General features: G+C 31.6%; 1 protein-coding gene and 1 long non-coding RNA gene across 11 annotated transcripts; one reads left to right on the forward strand and one right to left on the reverse strand.

Annotated features, from left to right (window-relative positions):
• The first annotated feature begins 3,526 nt into the window (after window positions 1-3,526).
• Window positions 3,527-6,870, forward strand: LOC136211042 (uncharacterized). Of its 3 annotated transcripts, none has more exons than XR_010678309.1 (6): window positions 3,527-3,944; window positions 4,265-4,350; window positions 4,454-4,537; window positions 5,699-5,741; window positions 6,486-6,530; window positions 6,625-6,870. It is a non-coding gene; the product is annotated as an uncharacterized lncRNA (long non-coding RNA). The 3 variants fall into 3 exon arrangements; XR_010678308.1 differs by having other exon boundaries at window positions 3,527-3,644; window positions 3,751-4,350; XR_010678307.1 differs by having other exon boundaries at window positions 3,527-4,350.
• Window positions 6,871-16,613: 9,743 nt separating this feature from the next.
• Window positions 16,614-19,835, reverse strand: LOC136215484 (uncharacterized). 8 transcript variants are annotated; one of them, XM_066002937.1, is made up of 6 exons: window positions 19,652-19,835; window positions 18,909-19,035; window positions 17,451-17,949; window positions 17,295-17,372; window positions 17,035-17,082; window positions 16,614-16,923 (listed from the first exon to the last, which is right to left on the reverse strand). In XM_066002937.1, exons 3-6 carry the CDS (start codon window positions 17,896-17,898, stop codon window positions 16,748-16,750), a joined length of 750 nt encoding a protein of 249 aa, XP_065859009.1. In that variant the 5' UTR covers window positions 17,899-17,949; window positions 18,909-19,035; window positions 19,652-19,835; the 3' UTR covers window positions 16,614-16,747. The 8 variants fall into 8 exon arrangements, with proteins under 8 accessions (XP_065859009.1, XP_065859008.1, XP_065859012.1 ...); XM_066002936.1 differs by having other exon boundaries at window positions 18,909-19,094; XM_066002940.1 differs by having other exon boundaries at window positions 16,614-16,920; window positions 18,909-19,103.
• Window positions 19,836-20,106: the final 271 nt, after the last annotated feature.

Below are 20,106 nucleotides of genomic sequence, written 5' to 3' on the forward strand. Positions count from 1 at the left end.
TCATTGGAGATGATGATCTATGCTAGTCTTAAGAGTATCATGTAGGGGAAAATTGAAAAGACAAAGGTAATGAAGGGTTTTTTTGAAGTTTAATTGGGAAATTTATCCCTTTTGTGTTAGAATAAGTTTAAGACTTATAGATTATAGAGACAGTCTTTTCAGACTTGAGATAGTGATGAAGATGGGTTGCAGATCTGGTATGAATTTACATATTATTTGAAAGTTATTTTTTGATTCATTTGCTAAATTGAATCTTTTATATTTGCTAATACCTATTATTTGTATGAATTTGTTTATTTTTATGTTGTTTGTGCGTTTGTTTGCTATAATAAGATAATTAAAGAATACGAAATATTTCAGAATATTATTTCATAAGATTTGATTATTGTTCACAAGTCTTAAAAAGAAGAGAAAATTACATGGAAAAATAGATTTTAGCTTAGATAAAAAAAAAATCTGCTTCTACAAACTTATCAGAATTTCAAAAGTTTATTTTTTATTTTTGTCATTTTTCAGTTCTCTTTTTCTTTTTAATTAATTACAAAAATTATTTTTGATCCAACCACATCATGTCTTTTTTTTGTAATAAAAAACTGCTAAATTAATGGCTTAATGTCCGCTTAGTTACCGATAACTGCTCTAGCACCAAAAATCTCAGCATCCTGACTTCATACATGCTTCACGGGTACTGCATCTTATGGGATAAATGAGATCTTTCCATCCTTAATTGACCAAGTGGATCCCTATTTTTATAAGGGTAAAGTTCAAATAAAACCCATGTGGTTTCACTAATTTTCAGATAAAGGATTGTGGTTTACTTTTTGTCAAAATAAGGATGGAGGTTTTTAACTTTAACAAAATAATGACTTTTTCGATTGATACTATTAAAATCACCTTTGACGACTTCAAAAATAACATATTTTAAGAACTACTAATATTCTAAGCAACTTTAATTTTTCAACTTTTTTATTTTGAGATTGTTTAGATGATGTTTGGTAAAGAGAGAGAAAGTTCCAAAAAAGATGATTTTTGAAAATCGAAAATGTAGTTCCATAGAAAATATGACATTGAACAACTTTAATTCTTGAAAATTTTCATTTTCAGGTCGTTAAAGATGGTTTTAATAGCATTAATCCAAGTTTGAAACCTCAATCCTTGTTTTGACAAAAAGTAAACAACAGTATTTTCTCTAAAAATTAGTGAAACCACAGGGGTTTTATTTGAACTTTACCCTTTTTATAATGGAGAAGGCAAATCAGTCAAACCTGACTTTTGAGCGTGGGAGAATTCTGTTTATTGTCAATATTCTAATCCACAAACAGAATAAATCAATTGGCATATTCAACAAACAGAATCAACACCCGATGTTCCTCCAATGGTATTTGCAAATCAAATGACTAAAATCAATGGAACAACTTTACCTACTTTTAAAGGATCAATCCCAACAAACTGCAGAGTACATTTAAAAAAAAAAGACAAATCGACACTAAATGAGAAGTAGAAAAGAGCAATTCAAAGTAAGAACGAACATATATATAATAAAAGAAATATAAGATACCCATAGTTATTAAAGGCGCATGGCGCACTAACGCGCAAGGGGTCCTCGAGCCATGGCTCATGGCGATGGCGCGTGCCATAGTGAGACAAGACGCACTTTCAAAATTAAAAATTATAAAACTATAGAACTAACATAAAAAATGCAATGAATACTAAATTATGAAAATATCTTAAGCATAAATAAATTTTAAAATACAAAATACACTCCATATTAGAAAGATAAAGTTGAATACTAAATTCGTAGTGTTTTTCTTTCTACTAGACTTCTGTTGTTTCAATCCCGTAGTGTTTTCTTTCTACTAGACTTCTTCCTCTTATAAAATACAATGACTCTGTCTCTCCCTCTTCAAATCATAAACGTACCATGTCTCTTCCTCTACTAATAATAAACGTGTAATCTATTCTCTTCTAATAAATGTATAATCTCTCTCTCTTTTAATAATTTCTTTTTAATAAAACTACCCCTAACTGCCAAACATTCCAGAAAAAACCGTTCCTAACTACCAAACATTCCAGAAATCTGCCTCTAACTGCCAAGGCGCGCCTTGATGCGCCTTTGGCAACTGCTCTTGGCGCAAAATGGTGCACCAGGCGCGCGCCATAGTGATTGCGCCTAGCCATGGCAGCCCCATGGCGCTAAGGCCTGCGCCTAGTGCGCCATGCGCCATAAGCACACCTTTAATAACTATAAAGATACCTCTAATCCACGTTTCAAGCCTATGTTAAGAACAATAACTCCAATCCAATAAATGAACTATGCTTCCTATTGTATCCAAAAGGCGTATGTTGAAGGAACAAATATAGAAATATATGAGCAACACCAAGTTATCATAACTATAATGGAAGTGATGAGGCTAATAACTTTAATTGTCAATTAGGAGCTCCAAAAAGAGAACACTTTGGTATTTAACAAAAAAAATGTAACTCGTACATGCCTTTTCTTGATTAGAAGAGCTATCTTCGTTGCTGTTGGAGTTTGACGAATTTCTACTACTAGGGGTACCGGCAATTGAAGGATGTCATGAAGTGGTAATAAGAATGCATTTGAATCTGAACTAGTGTACTGGTAGAGGCTTCACCACAAACATTTGGTTGGATATGTATTTCCTGGGTAATAAGGATGAAGATTGCATTAAAGGCTGCCATAAGAATTGACTATCTTCATAAATATACAGACCCACAGAGCCTTTGGAAATAGAGTCTTCTAATGAATCTGAGGCAATTGATGTCACGACCGTGTCTAAAATTTCTAGTCGTTAGACCCTAATGATTGATTTGGTTAGATCCTTTAGGCGGTGAATAATTGATTGGATTGATTGGGTATTATGGATAAAATTTAAAGTCTAATTTTATGTGTTTAAGTGAAAATTAGAAGTTTGAGGGAAAGTTTTAAAATAAAGTATATAGTGAAGGACCTTGAATGATACTTCTAATTAATATATCCATTTTTTACATATATATTATATATATATATATAATCCTCCACTAATCTTATATATGATGATGATAAAATGATAAATATATATATTAAAAAAATGATAATGGGAAATATGTGAATGACACATGTCAATATTTTAAACTATCCTAAATACGCATGTTAACCTAATGGCTACCACTACAAGAAAAAACGCTATCATCGACGCATTAGACCGATAAATTTTTTTGTGTCGGAATCACCGACAAAATACCGATGCAAATCGTGGGTCGGAAATTACCTACCCAAACACCAACACATTATACAAATGTGTAGCTGATTATTGGAAGGATTATTTCCTCTTCTATCACCGACATTTGGCATAGGTGATTACAAATGTCGGTGAAGTCTCCAACGGGGAGTTTACAAGGCCCGACATGATATGGGTCGGTGACTAAGTATTAAAAAAATAAAATTAAATCTATAATTTTATTACATAAAAAATAAAAAGGAAAAAGATAAATATATAAGGAGGTTATTCAGTGTTAGCCTAATTATTTTCCCCTCCTCTCTCAATCAAAACCCTAGATCCTTCTCGCCGCTTCTCCCTGCGTTTCTCTTCACGTCCAGTGATACTAGAATCGGCTTCCATCAACACCAGCGCTCTCACATGGTTCTTCCTCTAACCCAAATCCTCTACGTAGTGTTCTGGTTCTTTGCTCTATCTGCTCTGTCTGACCTCTAGGAATTCTGTGATATGCTCGATCTACTCTCTCCAGATACATCTCGCCTTTCTCCCCTCCTTGTCTCCACCATTGTCGTCCGATTACCACCAATACGATGTCGTGGATCTTGTAGCTCGCTCTCCCCCACCCTATTATGTTTTACGCACAGCTCTCTACTTCTTCTACGGTTCACTTCTCCAACTCCTCGTTGCTCCCAAGATCTTTTTCCCTTAATCTCCTCTTTCCAGGTAAAGATCTCACACTCTTTAGTGCTTGCTTTTGATTTGATGTTTCTTATGGTTATTGTTGGTTGTGATTGCTATTGTTGGGGGTGTTGTTAGTTTGTTTTGGTTGTTTTATGTTGATTGTGTTGTTTGGTTTCTGGGTTTCTGGTTGAGGGAAATGAAAATAGAGCCCTAAATCCTTCTTACTTGAATGACTTTCAGCATACTAGAATGCTTCTATGTTCTTCATTTTTGGAGTTGTTTTCTCTCTCTCTCTCTGGGAAATCTAAAGTTCCTCTTTTGATTTTTATTCTTTCTGGGTCAATTTTTTGGTGAAATTGGAGCTCCAAAAGCATTGAAATGTTTGTCAAGCAAATATGGTTGAAACCTCCTTCGGTAAGCATCGTAGGCTCAAGAAGACTGTGAAGAGGTAATATTTCTTTTTTTATATATATAGTTTATCTGCTCCATTGATTGTTAGGGTTTGGAATTCCCTCTTGTTATACTGACATGAGGTCCTCTGTTTTTTTAAGAATCTTCTGTAAGGAATCAGGAGATGCCAATTAAGGGTAAAGAAATCAAAGTCAGCCACCACAACAGGCGGCATGGATGGATGGGTATGATTATTTCATTTTCATTTCCTTTCTATGTCTTCAATTAGGTCTTTTTTTTATATTGAAGAGATGAGTTAAAAGTGAACAATATAGGAGTGTAATAAATTTGGTGTCCTTTAGCTAAATTTGCTTGAAGAGATCAGTAACAAAGAATATGAGAATAAAACGTCATTATGAATATGGGAAAGAGATATAGAAGTTCAGTAAGTACTGATGTATGTAATATATCAAGCATATATATGATGTAATATGTTTGGAAAGCCATCTCTTGCACTTTTCTCATATGCTTACTTTTGTTGGGTAGCATGCCTCCTCACTTTGAAACCATTCAATGCAATATAAACGAGATTGTTGAGTAGCAACAGTTTATAGGTTGGTTTTGTCTCAGAAATTCTTTTTCCAAGTTGCAACTTTATGTGATGTTGGTCAAGTTTAATATGATATAAGCACATCTGCTTTCAGATACCTGAGCATAGAGGAACTGCAGACATGGTATTGGTATTGATAGGAAAAAGTAGAGTTACAATGATCTAATAGGGTAATTAACCCTATTAAGAAGAATCATTAATAATTCTATCCAATTTTAATTAGTGTAACAAGAATCATTAATCACTGTATCCAATTTTAATTATAAACATGGATGGATTGTGAGCTATGCATTTCATGTTCCATTCAAGAATTCGTACTAGTTATTTGTAAATTAATTAGTGATTGTAGTTGAATAATAGTAGTTATATATATGTAATTTTAGTTCTTACATATTGATTTTGCATGACCTTACAATAAACTAAGACTTGGTGCTCTGTCTCTCTGTCAAAAAATATAGCCTTCCACATGGAAAACTGAATTGGTAATGTTTTTACCGTGTAACGAATTTCTGAATTTAAGTGATTTTGCATGACCTTACAATAAACTAAGACTTGGTGCTCTGTCTCTCTTTTATGCTCTCTTCTATCACCTTGGAACTTTATTGCTTTAGTTGTATCACTCATGTAGTTTAAGTGATCAATTTTTTTTTGTTCTCACCATGCTTTCCATAATTTGCCTGTGTAGCATCTATATAATACGTCCACTTCTAAGATTCTTATATTCAATTTTTGAAGTTAATGATACATCATACCCAATTCAGGTTTTAGTTTTATTAATATGATATAATAACGTCAGGAACTTGGCTGGAGAATGTGTCCAAGAGTATGCGAAACTACAGGTTCGAAATCTATCCTTTATAAATGATCTCAAAAGTACATTGTAAATGTTGGTAATTCTTACAATGATTATGACATGTTGAATGTGGAACGATAGAAGCAGTTTCCTCATTTTCCATTCACAGCTTAAATAGTGTGCTGCTGCTCTTTTTATCTGGGCAAGTTACCCAAACTTTTTGATGTCTTTGTTAGTTTAGCTCTAAATAGTCTCAATATGCACATCTTTTAAGAATGCAATTTTACTATATATATATATATATATATATATACCATGATGGTATGGTTGGTTCACAAATATATGGTTAAAGCCGTATTTTGCCCTTAATCTATCCAATATTTTCATTTGGCCCGTGACCTATTTTTTGGTCAAGTTTGGCCCTCGACTTACCCAATTTGGATTAAAAACTTGACAGAACCGTTATTCCCTTGACACACGATGATTCCTTTAATACCTATTGAGTATAGGAGTTAAATAAGGAATACCAAGCCATTCCCTTGATTGTTGACATGGATTATAAAAGATCCCATTATTTTTTCCTAACGTGGATGGGATGTTCTTGTTCGATTTGACATTTTAACTCCATTTATTTGCTTATGAGGGGTAGTGCAACTGATTTGTTTTTTCAGTACATTCAAAAATTGGGGTAAATCTCACTTTAAATGTACTTTACAAGTTCTCCTAGTCTTTAACGTGGTTTGATTCTTACATACTAATGGGGGATTATTGCTTGATTGTTGTTTTGCAGATTATAGTGAATGGAAAGTTGAATCAAATCTAAAGATGTTTTGAGGTAAAACCATACTACATGAGTTTAGAAATATCCATTTGATTTCATAGGTTTCCGCTGACTAAATACTCTGTTTTTAATTTTATTCTGCATATAGGTCCAATTTGCAGGAGTTAGGGATATGATACAATGGAAGTTTGGGAATATGATAGATGCTGTGAAAAGTGGTACGCTTTAGTTCATAACTTGAAGAAATTTTCAGTCCAATTTTAGCTAGAGATTCGGTATCTCAGCATATTTTGTGCAGCTATTCTAAAACTGAGCCATATTATAAATACATGCCTTGGTTTTTTCCTCCAAAACTGAGCCATATTATAAATACATGTCTTGGTTTTTTCCTCCATTGATCATAAATTTTTTGTGCAATTGCTTGGCAATGTTAAAGTTGGTACCATCTAACACACATGTATTTATGTTCAACTTATCTATAGATGCTTTAGCGATGTAGTCACAGAGCTTTTTGTAATCTTTAGAAATAAATATTGTAAGATTGTTGAAAAATGTATGTAATTTTCATAGTTTTATTGTTTTTCTAACCATACGGGTTGCTTAGTGTTATAGTTGCATTTCTTATACATACAATTGTGTTCCCTGTAATATCTTTTGATTTCTGTTTTATATATATATATATATATATATATATTTGAGTTTCCTTCAATCCAAATAAAGTGACTAAATAAAATTAATTTAAAACGATTTACAATTCCGACGCATTATCCGTCGGTGAGTTATTTAAATAAATATTTCGAAAAATAGATCACCGACACATTTGGGTCGGTGATGTTGTCGGAATCTCCGATGCAAGTCACCAACTAAAATAGTCGGAATTTCCGACACATAACACCGACTACAAGTTGTGTCGGTGAAATTTTTGTGTCGGTAAAAGTTTCTCGCAACTGCTTACCTACGAGGTCAACGCCGAGACAGGTGAATATGTCGGTATTCCGTCGGTGATAACGATCACCGACGCAAATTAGTCCATCACCGACGCATTGATGCCGTCGGTGATAGGGTTTTTTTCTTGTAGTGTACCCACATATTTACACATAATACACATGTCCTAAGTTAATTTATAATTATGACATGTGGAAACACATGTCAAGTAATTTATATATAGTGGAATATCAAATTAGTTTATATATATATATATATACACTGAGTTATGAGTTATGGATGCCATTAGGAAGGAAGGAAAAAAATGATTTATTCTATCTCATAAAATATATATGTATATATAATAGGAGTTTAAGTGTTACGGATATAGGGAGCTATCAATAGACCACACCGGTGAATTTTTGGTGACCGGCGATGATATTTCGGTAATGAAATTTTATACCCAAATTATTTTTAAATTTTATAAGTATGATTTTGAGTAAGTTTGGTTTCGATAGTTTCGTTAAATTTCAATAGATTTATGATTAATAATTGAGTATTTATGAATTTCTAATAAAATATAAATTTAGACCATTGTCCTTTAGATTTTTCGAAGTGAAATTTAATTCGGTATTAATAAGCTTTTAGTAGCGTCACGAGCTTAAAGATATAATTGGTCAGAATTAACTGCGTCGATCTAAAATTTCTATCTTAGAGACTCAAATACACTAATAAGAATATTTTGATTATTTTAAATCTTACAAATAAAATAGTTTAAGCAAAAGCTAAAGTTATGAATTAGAAGGTCTAATAGTGATATTTACCAATTAAATTAGTACTAGTAAGATTTATGACATTGAAACGAGTCCAATAGTATCAATAGTTCGAATTAACTATGTCGGTTTAGAATCTTTATTTCGGTGACGAACGTATTTAACTTTAAACGATATTAAATTTTATCGATATAATATTTTGAGCTATTAAATTCTTGGAATTCGATTAAATTACGAATCGATGATTTTATACGATATTTTAACTATTTTAGTTATATTATTAAATGATTATTTGATTTTAAATATTGTGATTATTTTTGCGAAAATAGTTAATAAAGGTCAGATGATTTTGTGGTTATTGAATGAATTGGAAGTTTGATTGTGAAAGGAAATTTGAGCACGTTATGATTTTCTGAATTTTTATATCCATCTAGAGTAATCCGGACCGGTGGTTTTGATAGTTGAAGACCATGTTCAGTGAGGGACATGACATGTGTACACAGTGTAAAGACCTAGTCGGTTATTGACAGCGAAGTGTGGGGTAAGACCAATACGGGATTAGGCAAGATTAAAGAGACGTCTCAATTATGTGATATATGTGGTTATGGATTGATACATAGGGGAGAAACTCTAGAATGGATATAAGGTTTTATGTTTTCGGATATGAGCTGATTTTGATATAAGGTTTTATGTCTTCGGTTATGAGTTGATTTTGATATAAGGTTTTACGTTTGATTAATTACGAGTTTGATTGATTACGAATTTGATTTGATAAAGCGTTTCATTGATTACAGATTTGGTTTGATAAAACGTTTGATTGATTACGAATTGGTTTGATAAAACATTTGATTGGTTACGAGTTGTTTTGATTAAATGCCGATATAACGATATCGATAATTATCTGTGATTTAGGTTGATTTGATAACGTGATTTTAATGTTTTTAAGTTTAAGTTTTATATTGTCGAATCGATAAAGTATTCGCGTATATTAAATAAATAATAAATAAATTTTAGACGGCTTGAATAAGCGTTTTTGGTCTATTCCGAAATTAAGTTAAGTTATTAGGAAATTAATTAAGTTTTTAACATGTTAAAAATTGATGAGTCGAATTCGTAGATCGGGATGCTAAATATATTATGAATAGTAGTAGGGATAAAATGAAATCTATTAATTTCATCAGTGTGTAAATAAGTTAAAGAGAACTACCTAAAATCGGTAGAACTACATGGCTTTGATTCCCGATTTAAATATTAAAAGACGTTCGGGATACGTAGGAAGCTCGATAGAATTATCAAGTCCAAGCCAAATAATTAATAAAACTTTAGGTAGTCCGAATAAATTTTTATCTATTAGAAAACAGAATCGTGTTTCAGACTGATAGCCGTTTGTTATCATATTTTCCTTTCATACCCAATGCCGTTTAGGGTCAGGTGTGACAATTGATATTGTGGCATATACCGCGGTTCATTGTGTAAATTCTGATGGAATTAACAGATAAACCATTACAAGATTGCCAATAATTTGGAGTGTTTTTATCTCTACTTAGTATCAGTATGGACTATCGAAGAATCCCACTGTGGATTAGATGAATACAAGAAGCTACTGATATCAATCATTAGCTGAGCAATATGATCAATCTTAAGGCAACACCATAGTCCTCATTTGAATGATGTGTTTTCAGACTTTAACAAGCATATGAATACAACAATAACAAAACCTTAGTTCCAAAATGATTCGGCTAATATTAACCATCGTATAAAATCATGAAATCAAGTCGTGTCAGCGACTTAACAAGCCTGTGAATATATTTTATAAATCATTGAAAAGGTCATTAAAATAACAAATGACAACAACATAAAGTATAGGGTTTAGAGATCCATTTTATTTGAGGTTAATTAGAGCATATCTAAATAACAGCTTGAAGAGTCAAATTTTCACCAGTGGAAATTCAAGAGAGTACATTTCACCCAAACTTGTTTTCAATAGTCATTTGTAATTATCTTTCTAATCACAAACTTCATCTTGGAGCTAACATCAGTTGTTTTCAACTAGCTGTCATCATTCATAATCCCTAACTCGCACTATTTAGTATGTTAATGTCTTCCACTGTCTTGCTTATTTTTGTCGTTGATTTTGTTTGCAAGGGTAAACAAGAAAGAGTTTCTCTGACGAAGAAGGGATTGCTGACATGGTATTACTACCCTTACTTGAATTTAAAGCCTTCTTCAATGGATTTTTTTTATCAATAGCATTCATGTATTCATCTCGAAACAATGATAATCCTGCCAAAGTCTCTACTTGGCCTATATTCCTTGCCTTCGATCTTTACAGTAGTTAGCGCTTGAAGTACCAAAAATTAAAAAGAGAAACAGAGAGTATGAGTAAGAGACAAAGTTTCCGGACCTTAGAAAATGGAAGCAGTCGCTCTTTGATGAAGATAAACTGTTAGATCAGATGGACAATAACATCCGCTGGAAGAATGAGAAACGAGGATGGTTTTTGATTTGGCCATCGGACATTAGGAAGAACAGTGAAAAAGAAATGAGGAGAAAGTTTGGGAGCAGATCATCGCTCTCGATGGGTAAGAACCCATTTCTGAAAGTCTAAATTTTGGAGTGAGAATTGAAATTTCAAGTGGGAAAGAATTTGTAAGGTCCTTTTAATTTTGGAGGGAAAATTGAAATTTCAGGAGGGAAATAACTTTTACCAAAATTAATTTAGTTAATCTTTAAATTTCACTTTTTAAAAAGCAAAATCACCAATTTGAATAAAAGTTAAAGATATTTTAATATAATTAAATTGATTAACTTCAATTTTTTATAATTTTTTTATTCAATTAAAGTTTTATTTTGATTAAAAATGAATAAAATGATAATATGACCTTTGAAATTCGTAGGATTAGTAGGTGATATCAGTTTAGTTATCAATTTTAAAGTTGATAATATTTGAAGAATTATAAATATTAGTCACAATTTAATAACCTTTAGGTATTAAAACTGATTGTATTATGGTTAAATTATCAAATATTGTCAATTTTAAGACCGAATGGATACATAAATTTTGACCGAAATGGATCCTATCAAATATTAGACATATTAGACTAAAATGATCACGCTCCTAACTTGAAGGACCATTTTGACCCTTAATTCTATTAAAAATTAAATAAAATCCATATATGTCAGCTACACTAAGATTTATTCTTGATTAGTGTAATTCCAATAGCTTCTTCCTCCTCCTCCTCCTCTCATCGTTCCTTGTCTACTTAAGAAATCAATAATTTGCTAATACTGGCTTTTAATATATTTCAGAGATCAAATTTCAAGTAATGATAGGATACCAATAAGATAGAAGTTAATTTCATATGTAAACCGATTTGATATAAAATAGTAATATGGTATATAATATATTAATTTTAGTTATATATTTATGTTTATTTATAAAAATATTATTTTATTTATATGCTATCTCATAATTTCATTTTCTATATCATTTTATGCAACATAAATTTCACTTAATTAAGTTAAGCATTTGACTTTCCACAGCTAGTTTCATGTATGTCTTGTATGTTTTTTTAGGTGATTCTTTCCAAGAAAAAAAATAGAGGCATTCACAAGATTGATACGATTGAAGAGCGAGTTGCGAACTTTATGGAAAAGTTTGATTTAATAGCATTCAGTTTTCTGCGATTTCGAATCCTATTTTGCATGGAAATGGCTCACGAGCAAAACACACAGCTTTGTTGGGATGTATGACTGTTTTTGCAATGTTACTATCTTGGTTGCAAGGTTCCATTCAGACGAGGTCAGCTCAATATCTTGACCCTCCTTCAACTTACAGGGTCAGTCTTTCAGGTATTCAATTCATAAATTTGAACATATGTACCACTGACTCTTTAATTAATTATGATGATACATCGCTAATTTGACTTGCATCTAAAAAAGAGGGTTTTAATTTTTATTTTATTTGATGTCATATTTAACAGGTAACAAAATAGTTTTAAATATTTTTGAAAAAGTGCCAATTTAGCTTTAACGTACAAAATAGCTTTAAAGTTTTTAAGAAAGTATCAATTTAGCTCTAACATATAAAACCTGGTGGTCCCGGACCATCATAGAATGTTTTTTTTTTTTGTAAATATAAAATATTCTTTTAAAGGTGCATTTTCTTTTGTTTATTATATTTTTTCTTTTTAATAGAATAAATATATACTTTATTATTATTATAATAAAATAATAATAATAATACTAATATTTGGTTGGAGCCTTCAATCGACTTGTTGAATATAATTAAGAAATAAATGTACTCTAATTAATAATTAGAAGAATCATAAAGTCATAATAATAAAAATTTGAGCCTAATAGCTCACCAAGCTAACAAACTCAAAATACAAATTAAACCGAAATTAAGCCATAAAATGATAATAAGTCTAGCAAGAAAAACACAATATGACTTGAAATTTAGGATTATTAATAGAAAGATTCACTTCCACTTTTATTCTCCAAGCAAAATCTACCATGTTTCGAATGTCACTCAAAAGAAATATGGACATCATGTTTTATGCCAGTACAAGCTTGGTTTTGTTCATACTATTTAGTTCCTATTGTTGGGTTGTTTCTAATTGTTTTATCAAGGGAGAACATAAAAATATTTGTGCTGTCTCTATAAAGATCATAAAGATGTAGTAGTAGGTAACTGCCATAATAACAACCACTAATAGCAGAAGACCAATGGATAGTTGAATAGCTATTTTTTTTTTAAAAATTCTATGTTTATATATGTAATATATATTTTAATATCATTATTTACCAATATACCTTTTTATTGTTTTATGTAGTGACGATGCGACCTTTTTTAACCAAAATTTTAGACGCGGACGACTTTGATGGCCATTTACCCCTGCGCGCGAGAGAGTTCCCCTAGTAATTAATTAAAAGCTTGTGAAGGCCATTTACTTATAAACTAGTTAATATTCTCATTTCTTTCCTACATGGAATAAGAATGCTTAGTTTATTTTTATCTTCTTCTAAAGCATTTCAAGTGGTTCACTTTAAGCGTCAGTTCTCATTCATCACTTGTCCGTTTTGAATTTATAATATACCGTTAAAAAGATCGTATGTCATAGAATACGTTTACATATTTAAAGTTGTTCTAAATTCTATTTATCCGTTATATATTGAAGTTTCAAGTTGACAAAAAAATAACAAACCAAAAGTTGCTTATAATTTGTTTTGGATATATATAATTTATAACAATAATTTTAAATTAATTATATATATTTAATATATATAAATATTATTTATTTATTACATCATCCGGTTTGACCAATCCGAGCCGTCCGGTCCGACCAAGTGACCCGTGACCCAGTCACCAATCCGGTTTGATGTTCGGTCCTGTTCTGATAATATTGCCTTTTATATATGACAATTAGCTTTTTTATGAAAACCGAGAATCTTTGCTTTTTATACATAAAAATTAGTTTTTTACAAAAGCAAAGAATTTCTTTTTTTTTGAAAAACAGTTTTTCCAACAGCAAACAACAAACAGTAACAGTAAATAACAATCTGGAACATCAAACAACAGATAAATAGTTAAAAAATCTTCATACACTTGCTTATTTATTGAATTAATTCGATAGAACTGTTACAAATAGAGAGATTTATAACATTGTAATGATACACAATGGAATAAAAAATTACCAGATATGTGACAAAACAAAATTCAAATGCATAATAATATACAAAATAAAATATTTTAAATATTGAGTACATTCTTTTAGCAATTTATTTATAATTTGACTGTGTATAATCAAAAACTTAATTTTACAAATGATGTTAGGATAAATGATTTATTAGTTTATATATTTTTTATTTAACATACAGTTTAGTTTTTATACTTTAATTATATATTTAGTTTTTAATTTTTGTTCTATTTAACAGTTCAGTCCTTTAAATGTTTGAATTATCAAACTGTTCGGTACTTGATAGCTTCCTTTAATTTTAGTTTATATAAGTGTTTTTGTACCATAATTTCAATATTTTAAGACGTCTGTGTTGGTTAGGAGACATCTTTTATTAGAAGATGTAGTTCAAACCCCTAAAACCTTATTTTTTTAAAAGGTTTTTTTATTTATCTATTTGAATTTATTTTTTCTAAATAACTTTATTATAATTATTAATTGCTTTCTATATGTTTTTAATTCTTTTGTATTTTTTTTCCTAAATCAATTTTTACTTTTTAAGACTAAAAAACTTAATTTTTAAATTAAATTTTAATTTACGAAGATTATAAAAAATTTATAATTAAAAATAAAAAGATAAAGTTATATAATTTTTAAGAAATTAACATTAGATTTATAAATATTTAAATATATCTATTTTTTCAAACTGAGTATTTTTAGGTTTTTTTATTATTCAACACACAAAAACAAAGAAAATTTAGGATGTTTGAGACTAAAAAATTTGTCCACTTCAGAAATTTCACCGAATTCCAACATCAACCGCACAACTAAAATTAGCTCTCATATATAAAATCATGATCCGCCACTACTTTTCCAATCACTTCAAACTAATTTTAAAAACATGTTTTTTTTTGTCTAATATTCTAAACCACGTTAGGTAAATCTTGTTATTAATTCATTTTATGCTGGTTTATCTGTTTTCACCCAATTATTCTATTAAAAACACCTTAAATGTCATTCTTATCCCACAAAATTTTAGAGAATCTCCAATGATTCATAACTATAACCATTCAATACATGACACATCATTATTGTAAAAAAATTTTAATAAGCTTCAATGGTTAAGACCATCTCCGAGAGACTCTTAGTAATTTAAGAGTAATTAATACATATCTTCTCCAACAATAATACTTATATTTACTCCTTAATTATTATTTTATCATTAATTTTTTTTTTTATTATTATCATTAAAATTATTAAGTATTGTTATATTAACCAATAGTGAAATGAAAGAGACTCTTTAATAATAAATTATTAATAAAAAATGAAATAAAGAGGCACTAAGAGGTGAAGAGAGACTATTAATAAAAAAGTATTGAGGAGTCACTAAAAGGCTGTTGAAGCTGATTTTTAACTCTCCCTCAAATTTTAACTTAAGGGTCAAACTAAGGGGTGTTTGGGTGCTCCTTTTCGTGCTCATGTTTGTCTTTTAAGTTCGAAATGGAAAGTTTTAGGTGTTTGGTTAGTGACATTAATGTTTGCCTTTCACACTTAAAAATGAGCATTAAGTGTTTGGTTAGTGAAATCCTGTTTGCTTTTTACACTTGAAAATCAGCCGTTTACAAAAGCAGAGAATCTCTGCTTTTTGGAAAAGTAACTTTTTCCAACAGCAAACAGCAACTAGCAACAACAAGCAACACAAAGCAACAACAGCAAACCGCAAACCGTTACAGCAAACAGTAGATAAAACAAACGGACCCTAAGAGGCTATTGGTTATGTTTTAAAGTCTAGAACCACTCACCTATCATATTGTTTTAAAAATTAAAAATATATTATAAAAATAGTCAAAAGCTTTTTTTTTTAATGAAAGTAAGGACGATGCGAAACCAGGCCGAAGACATCCCAACTAGGTCAGCACTCCTCCAACCTTGCCCCACAAAACCCAAAGAATTAATAAATAAAATAAAAAGTGTTTACAGAGGAGGGGATAAAGAATAAAAGAAAGAAAAGCTAGCTACGAAAAACGAAGATGAGCAATGTTACAAAGGTCCTCGAAAACAAAGGAACTACAAAACGGGGGGCACGTGTGCCACCAACGGAGACCCTCGGCAGAGAGGCCGACGCGAGCAAGTGCGTCTGCCGACTGGTTGCCCTCCCGGTATATATGAGTGACCACAAGCTCCATTTCGGCACATTGGAGAAGACATCGGTCCCAATCCTTTCTGAGCCGCCAAGGAACCGAGGAGGAGCGGCGATTGAGAAGAGTGACTACCAAAAGTGAGTCTGATTCGACCCAAAGCCGAGTCCAACCTCTCTCCCAAGCCAAGTCGATAGCGAACATGACTGTCCTTATTTCCGCCACGTGAGCAGCAGCCGCAGCGATTGGGAAGGCGAAACTTCCACGGACGAAACCTCGGATGTTTCTAAAAATGCCACCTGCACCTGCAGGTCCGTTGGGTCCCAGGACAGAACCGTCTGTATTTACTTTAAGCTAGTTCGCTGGTGGCGGTACCCAGCGTACAGTGATGATGTTGGGAGCTAGCGGCGCGCGGGCCAGAAACTTAATAACCTACTTATTGAGTGGTTAATAAATACTCAATAAAAGAATATAATGAGTGGTATATTATATTCAATTGGAGATGCTCTTAAAATATCGGTTTAGATATTGATAGCTATCAAAATCAGTTTAAATATACTACAACTACAAACTAGTTACTAACACATATATAAACAAATAAAATATAAATTTAACAATCCAAACCAAAGATACATTTAATAATCCACAAGTTTAACAAACGATATATAAATATATAAATGTAACAAACAAATAAAAAATTGACCTTTAAGTTCCATATAAACATAATATATCATCAGAACTACATTAATGAGTAGATACTAGAGGACCGTAGCAGTTATCGTCACCAGACCCGCACCCGCACTGTCACCTGTCCCTTTTTCAGTATTTGGGTGAAAAAGCGTGGACAGCAGATGTTCTTCCGGTGAAAGAGGACCGTAGCAGTTATCGTCATTATCAATATATATGTTTTCGTCATTATCGATATATATGTCTTCTAATAAATATAAACCAACGAAATGTGAGCAAACTGAAATTTCAGAAAATGTTTATAAATGTTTTTTGATAATTAAATGGAAGATGAGATTCAAGAAGAATAATGAAAAACCTGAATTTATGTCAGCAGTAGTTAGATTGAGAAAATCATTTCCGGTACCTAAGTTAAAAACATTACATCAATCAGTTCTTCGGTCCAAAATGTTGATCTAGGACTAGAATGAAAACTAAAAGGGATAAAATATAAAAATACTCTCAACATAATAGTCAGAAGCAATTTCAATATCAGTTCTAACATTTAAAATTGCTCATGACTATAAACCTTAACTGTATTTTTACACATTATCTCAAACTAAAAAAAAAAAAGCATACCTTCCCCTGCAAAAGGAATTAATTCATCACTTGGATTTGTATTTTCTTCGGTTTCTACAGCACTTGCTTTTCTTTTCCCTGTAATCAATCAAACATACATACAGATTAAATATCAGTAACTTAAATGGAAGATGAAATTCAAGCAGTCTGAAAAACCTGAAATTGTTAGATTCACATTCCCAGATGCATCTTTTTCTACATTCATCATCAATATCCTCCCTTCTAATTCCTTGATTCTCTTTTGAGAAAGATCGACATCAGTCTTAGCTTTCAACTTATCACATTCTAGCTCGCAAATTTTCCTTTTAAGTTGGATAATTTCATTCTGATCATCTTCTTTTTCTTTCAATATGTTACACAGTCCATCTCGCTCTTCCCTTAAGCGAGAAGCCATCTCTTTCAACTCCCGGTTCTCCTTCTCCAACCTTAATCTCTTCGACATTTCAATCTCAATTTCCTTCTTCAATTCATCATTTCTCCATACTAAACTCCCCGCATTTTCAACAGCTGAATTCAAACAAGTTAACAATTCCGATCCGTCGATATGCTTCTGAGTCCATGTAGCCATATTTCTACAATTTCCTTCTTCAGTCCATGTGGCCATATTGTTTCGGACGATTTTCGGATGAAGGGGTGGAGTTTAAAAGCTTGGAAGCTGCTGCAACAATGGTGAAATAAATTAGACAAAGTGATTGCTGGAATGATTGTATGTGAGCTGAAAATTAATTGGTGTTAAGTAAAATGGAAGCTTAGAAATATGATTAGAAGGCTTGGAGAAAATTAATTATGGCTGTAAAGGCAAGTTCGGATGAAAGAGAATGAAGTTAAAAAAGCTTTATTGGAAATTTGAGTGATGAATATTCTTTAAACAGTAAGAAATGAGATTGAAAGCTTGGAATATGAAATTGATGGCTTGAAATTAATGATTTTAACCTTGAAAGTTTGATAACGGCCATAAAGATGAAGAATGAGGCTCTATTTATAGTTGTGATTTCCTAAAATCACTACACATGTTCTCCACCACTTCAATTTACAGATTTGAATCTAAAAAACGTGGTTTAATGGAGATGAAAATAGCTAAGAATCTGGATTGAAACAATGAGCCACATTTTTCAATTTTGTGATATACAGTCATTTTCAAGTGACTATAACAACTACAAGAAAAGAAAGGTTCTAACTGCAACTGACTTTCACAACTTATCAGTTAACAAATTGAATTAGTTGGGGTGAGCTTCTGTCCCTCATTTGCATTTGTACCAAAATTAACATAAACGAGAAAGATACACAAACCCCATCAAGGCACACAAAAATGAAGGCACGACTGGACATGTTTTCTGATATCAAAATTTAATATTCCTAATACATGAAGTCTCCAATAAAGATGGGATTTCATTACCATACTTATCAACATATTGTCCTAAGGACCTTATATTTCAGCATAGCAAGCATTTGCAGCAAGCGCCTATTATAATATTGGAGATATATAGCTTTGAAATATATACTAGAAATCTACAAAATGCGAACATGAACTAATAAACAAACAACTTAAACGAAATTACACATCAGTTATAAGACTTAAAACATAGATAACTAGTAAGAAATTTTCAGAGGTACCTTAGAACAGAACTGGATTATATAATAAGATGGATCAGATTAAGGAGCAGGGCTGAGCTCCCAATAGCTTTAATGTAGAAGTATTAAATAGCAGCTTTCAGAGAGTAATCAAAAGTGTAGCAGCAAACTGATTGACCAGAAGTCCAAATTGCAGTGAATAGTTTGGAATGAGCCCACCACATTATACTTGTAGAACTAATACATAAGAAATTAGCAGACTAAGACTAATTATAATTGCTGAACACAGTCTCCCTCTAGTGACATCAAAAACAAGGACCCCTAAATGAAGTAACAAGTAAACAAAAGTTTTAATCAATTCAACCACAGACTACAGCCCTCAGTAAAATAGACATTCTAAAAAAATCAACAATGTTAAAAGTTAAAACACAAGTCATCAAAGAATCAAAGTTTCTTATATCCAAACATGAGATTACAAGGCAACATTTCATACACAGACTTTCAAAGTACCAAACTACAGTAAAATTAAGCAGAGTTTTAGCACAAGAAGCTTCAATCGCTTTAAAAATGCATAACGAATCAACTTGAACCAGCAATGGTTTGAGGCGATTAAGGAAGGAAATAAGAGAAAAACATGTGAACACAGCTTAAATGGTAAACATTGCCTTCTTTCATTCATATGGCATAAAATACCAGGAAATCTAAAATTGTGACATACCAGGAAAAACCCAAAATTGAAAGGAAGAGAAGCCAGTAAACTGAAACCCAAAAAGGCACAAACTTACATGCTCGATTGCCTAATATCAATTTTGAAGCGGCTTCGAATTGCTCCAAAATTCTCAGTTATATTGGGGACTTGGATGATGAGGTTGAGGAAGATAGAGCTACACAAAGAACGACGCCCATTTTTTCAGATGGATGCCTTTTTTGGGGAACTGAAAATTCTCTGGAGGGAAAGCAATTTCTTATTCGCGCCCATTTACTAATAAACTGTTTCTTTTAGGTAAAAAGCATTCTTACCCTCAATTTATGGGTATTGCTAAATACCGCCCTTAATTTCCGTTTCACCGCACTGTTTTGACCATTTTACCCTTGCCACTTTTTTTTCCCCTAAAACCTTCAAAACTCTCTCTAGTTTTCTCTCCCGAGCACAAATCCCGGATTTGAAAAAAATGGATCAAAACATTCCCGAAGACAATGAGTTCGAACACGAGGTAATATTACGAGAATTAAAAACGTT

This window comes from Euphorbia lathyris, chromosome 1 (assembly GCF_963576675.1).
Source record: "Euphorbia lathyris chromosome 1, ddEupLath1.1, whole genome shotgun sequence".
In the NCBI taxonomy this organism is placed as follows: Eukaryota; Viridiplantae; Streptophyta; class Magnoliopsida; order Malpighiales; family Euphorbiaceae; genus Euphorbia; species Euphorbia lathyris.

Bases quoted from the DNA above. Each gene is read 5' to 3' on its own strand.
- LOC136215484 (XM_066002938.1), bottom strand. From the start codon at position 17,898: ATGGCCACATGGACTGAAGAAGGAAATTGTAGAAATATGGCTACATGG. The intron at 17,373-17,450 runs GTTTTTCAGACT...GATTGATTACAG, and splicing joins TGTGAATCTAACAATTTCAG to GGAAAAGAAAAGCAAGTGCT. The intron at 16,924-17,034 runs GTTTTTCATTAT...TATATTTATTAG, and splicing joins TACTGCTGACATAAATTCAG to AAGACATATATATCGATAAT.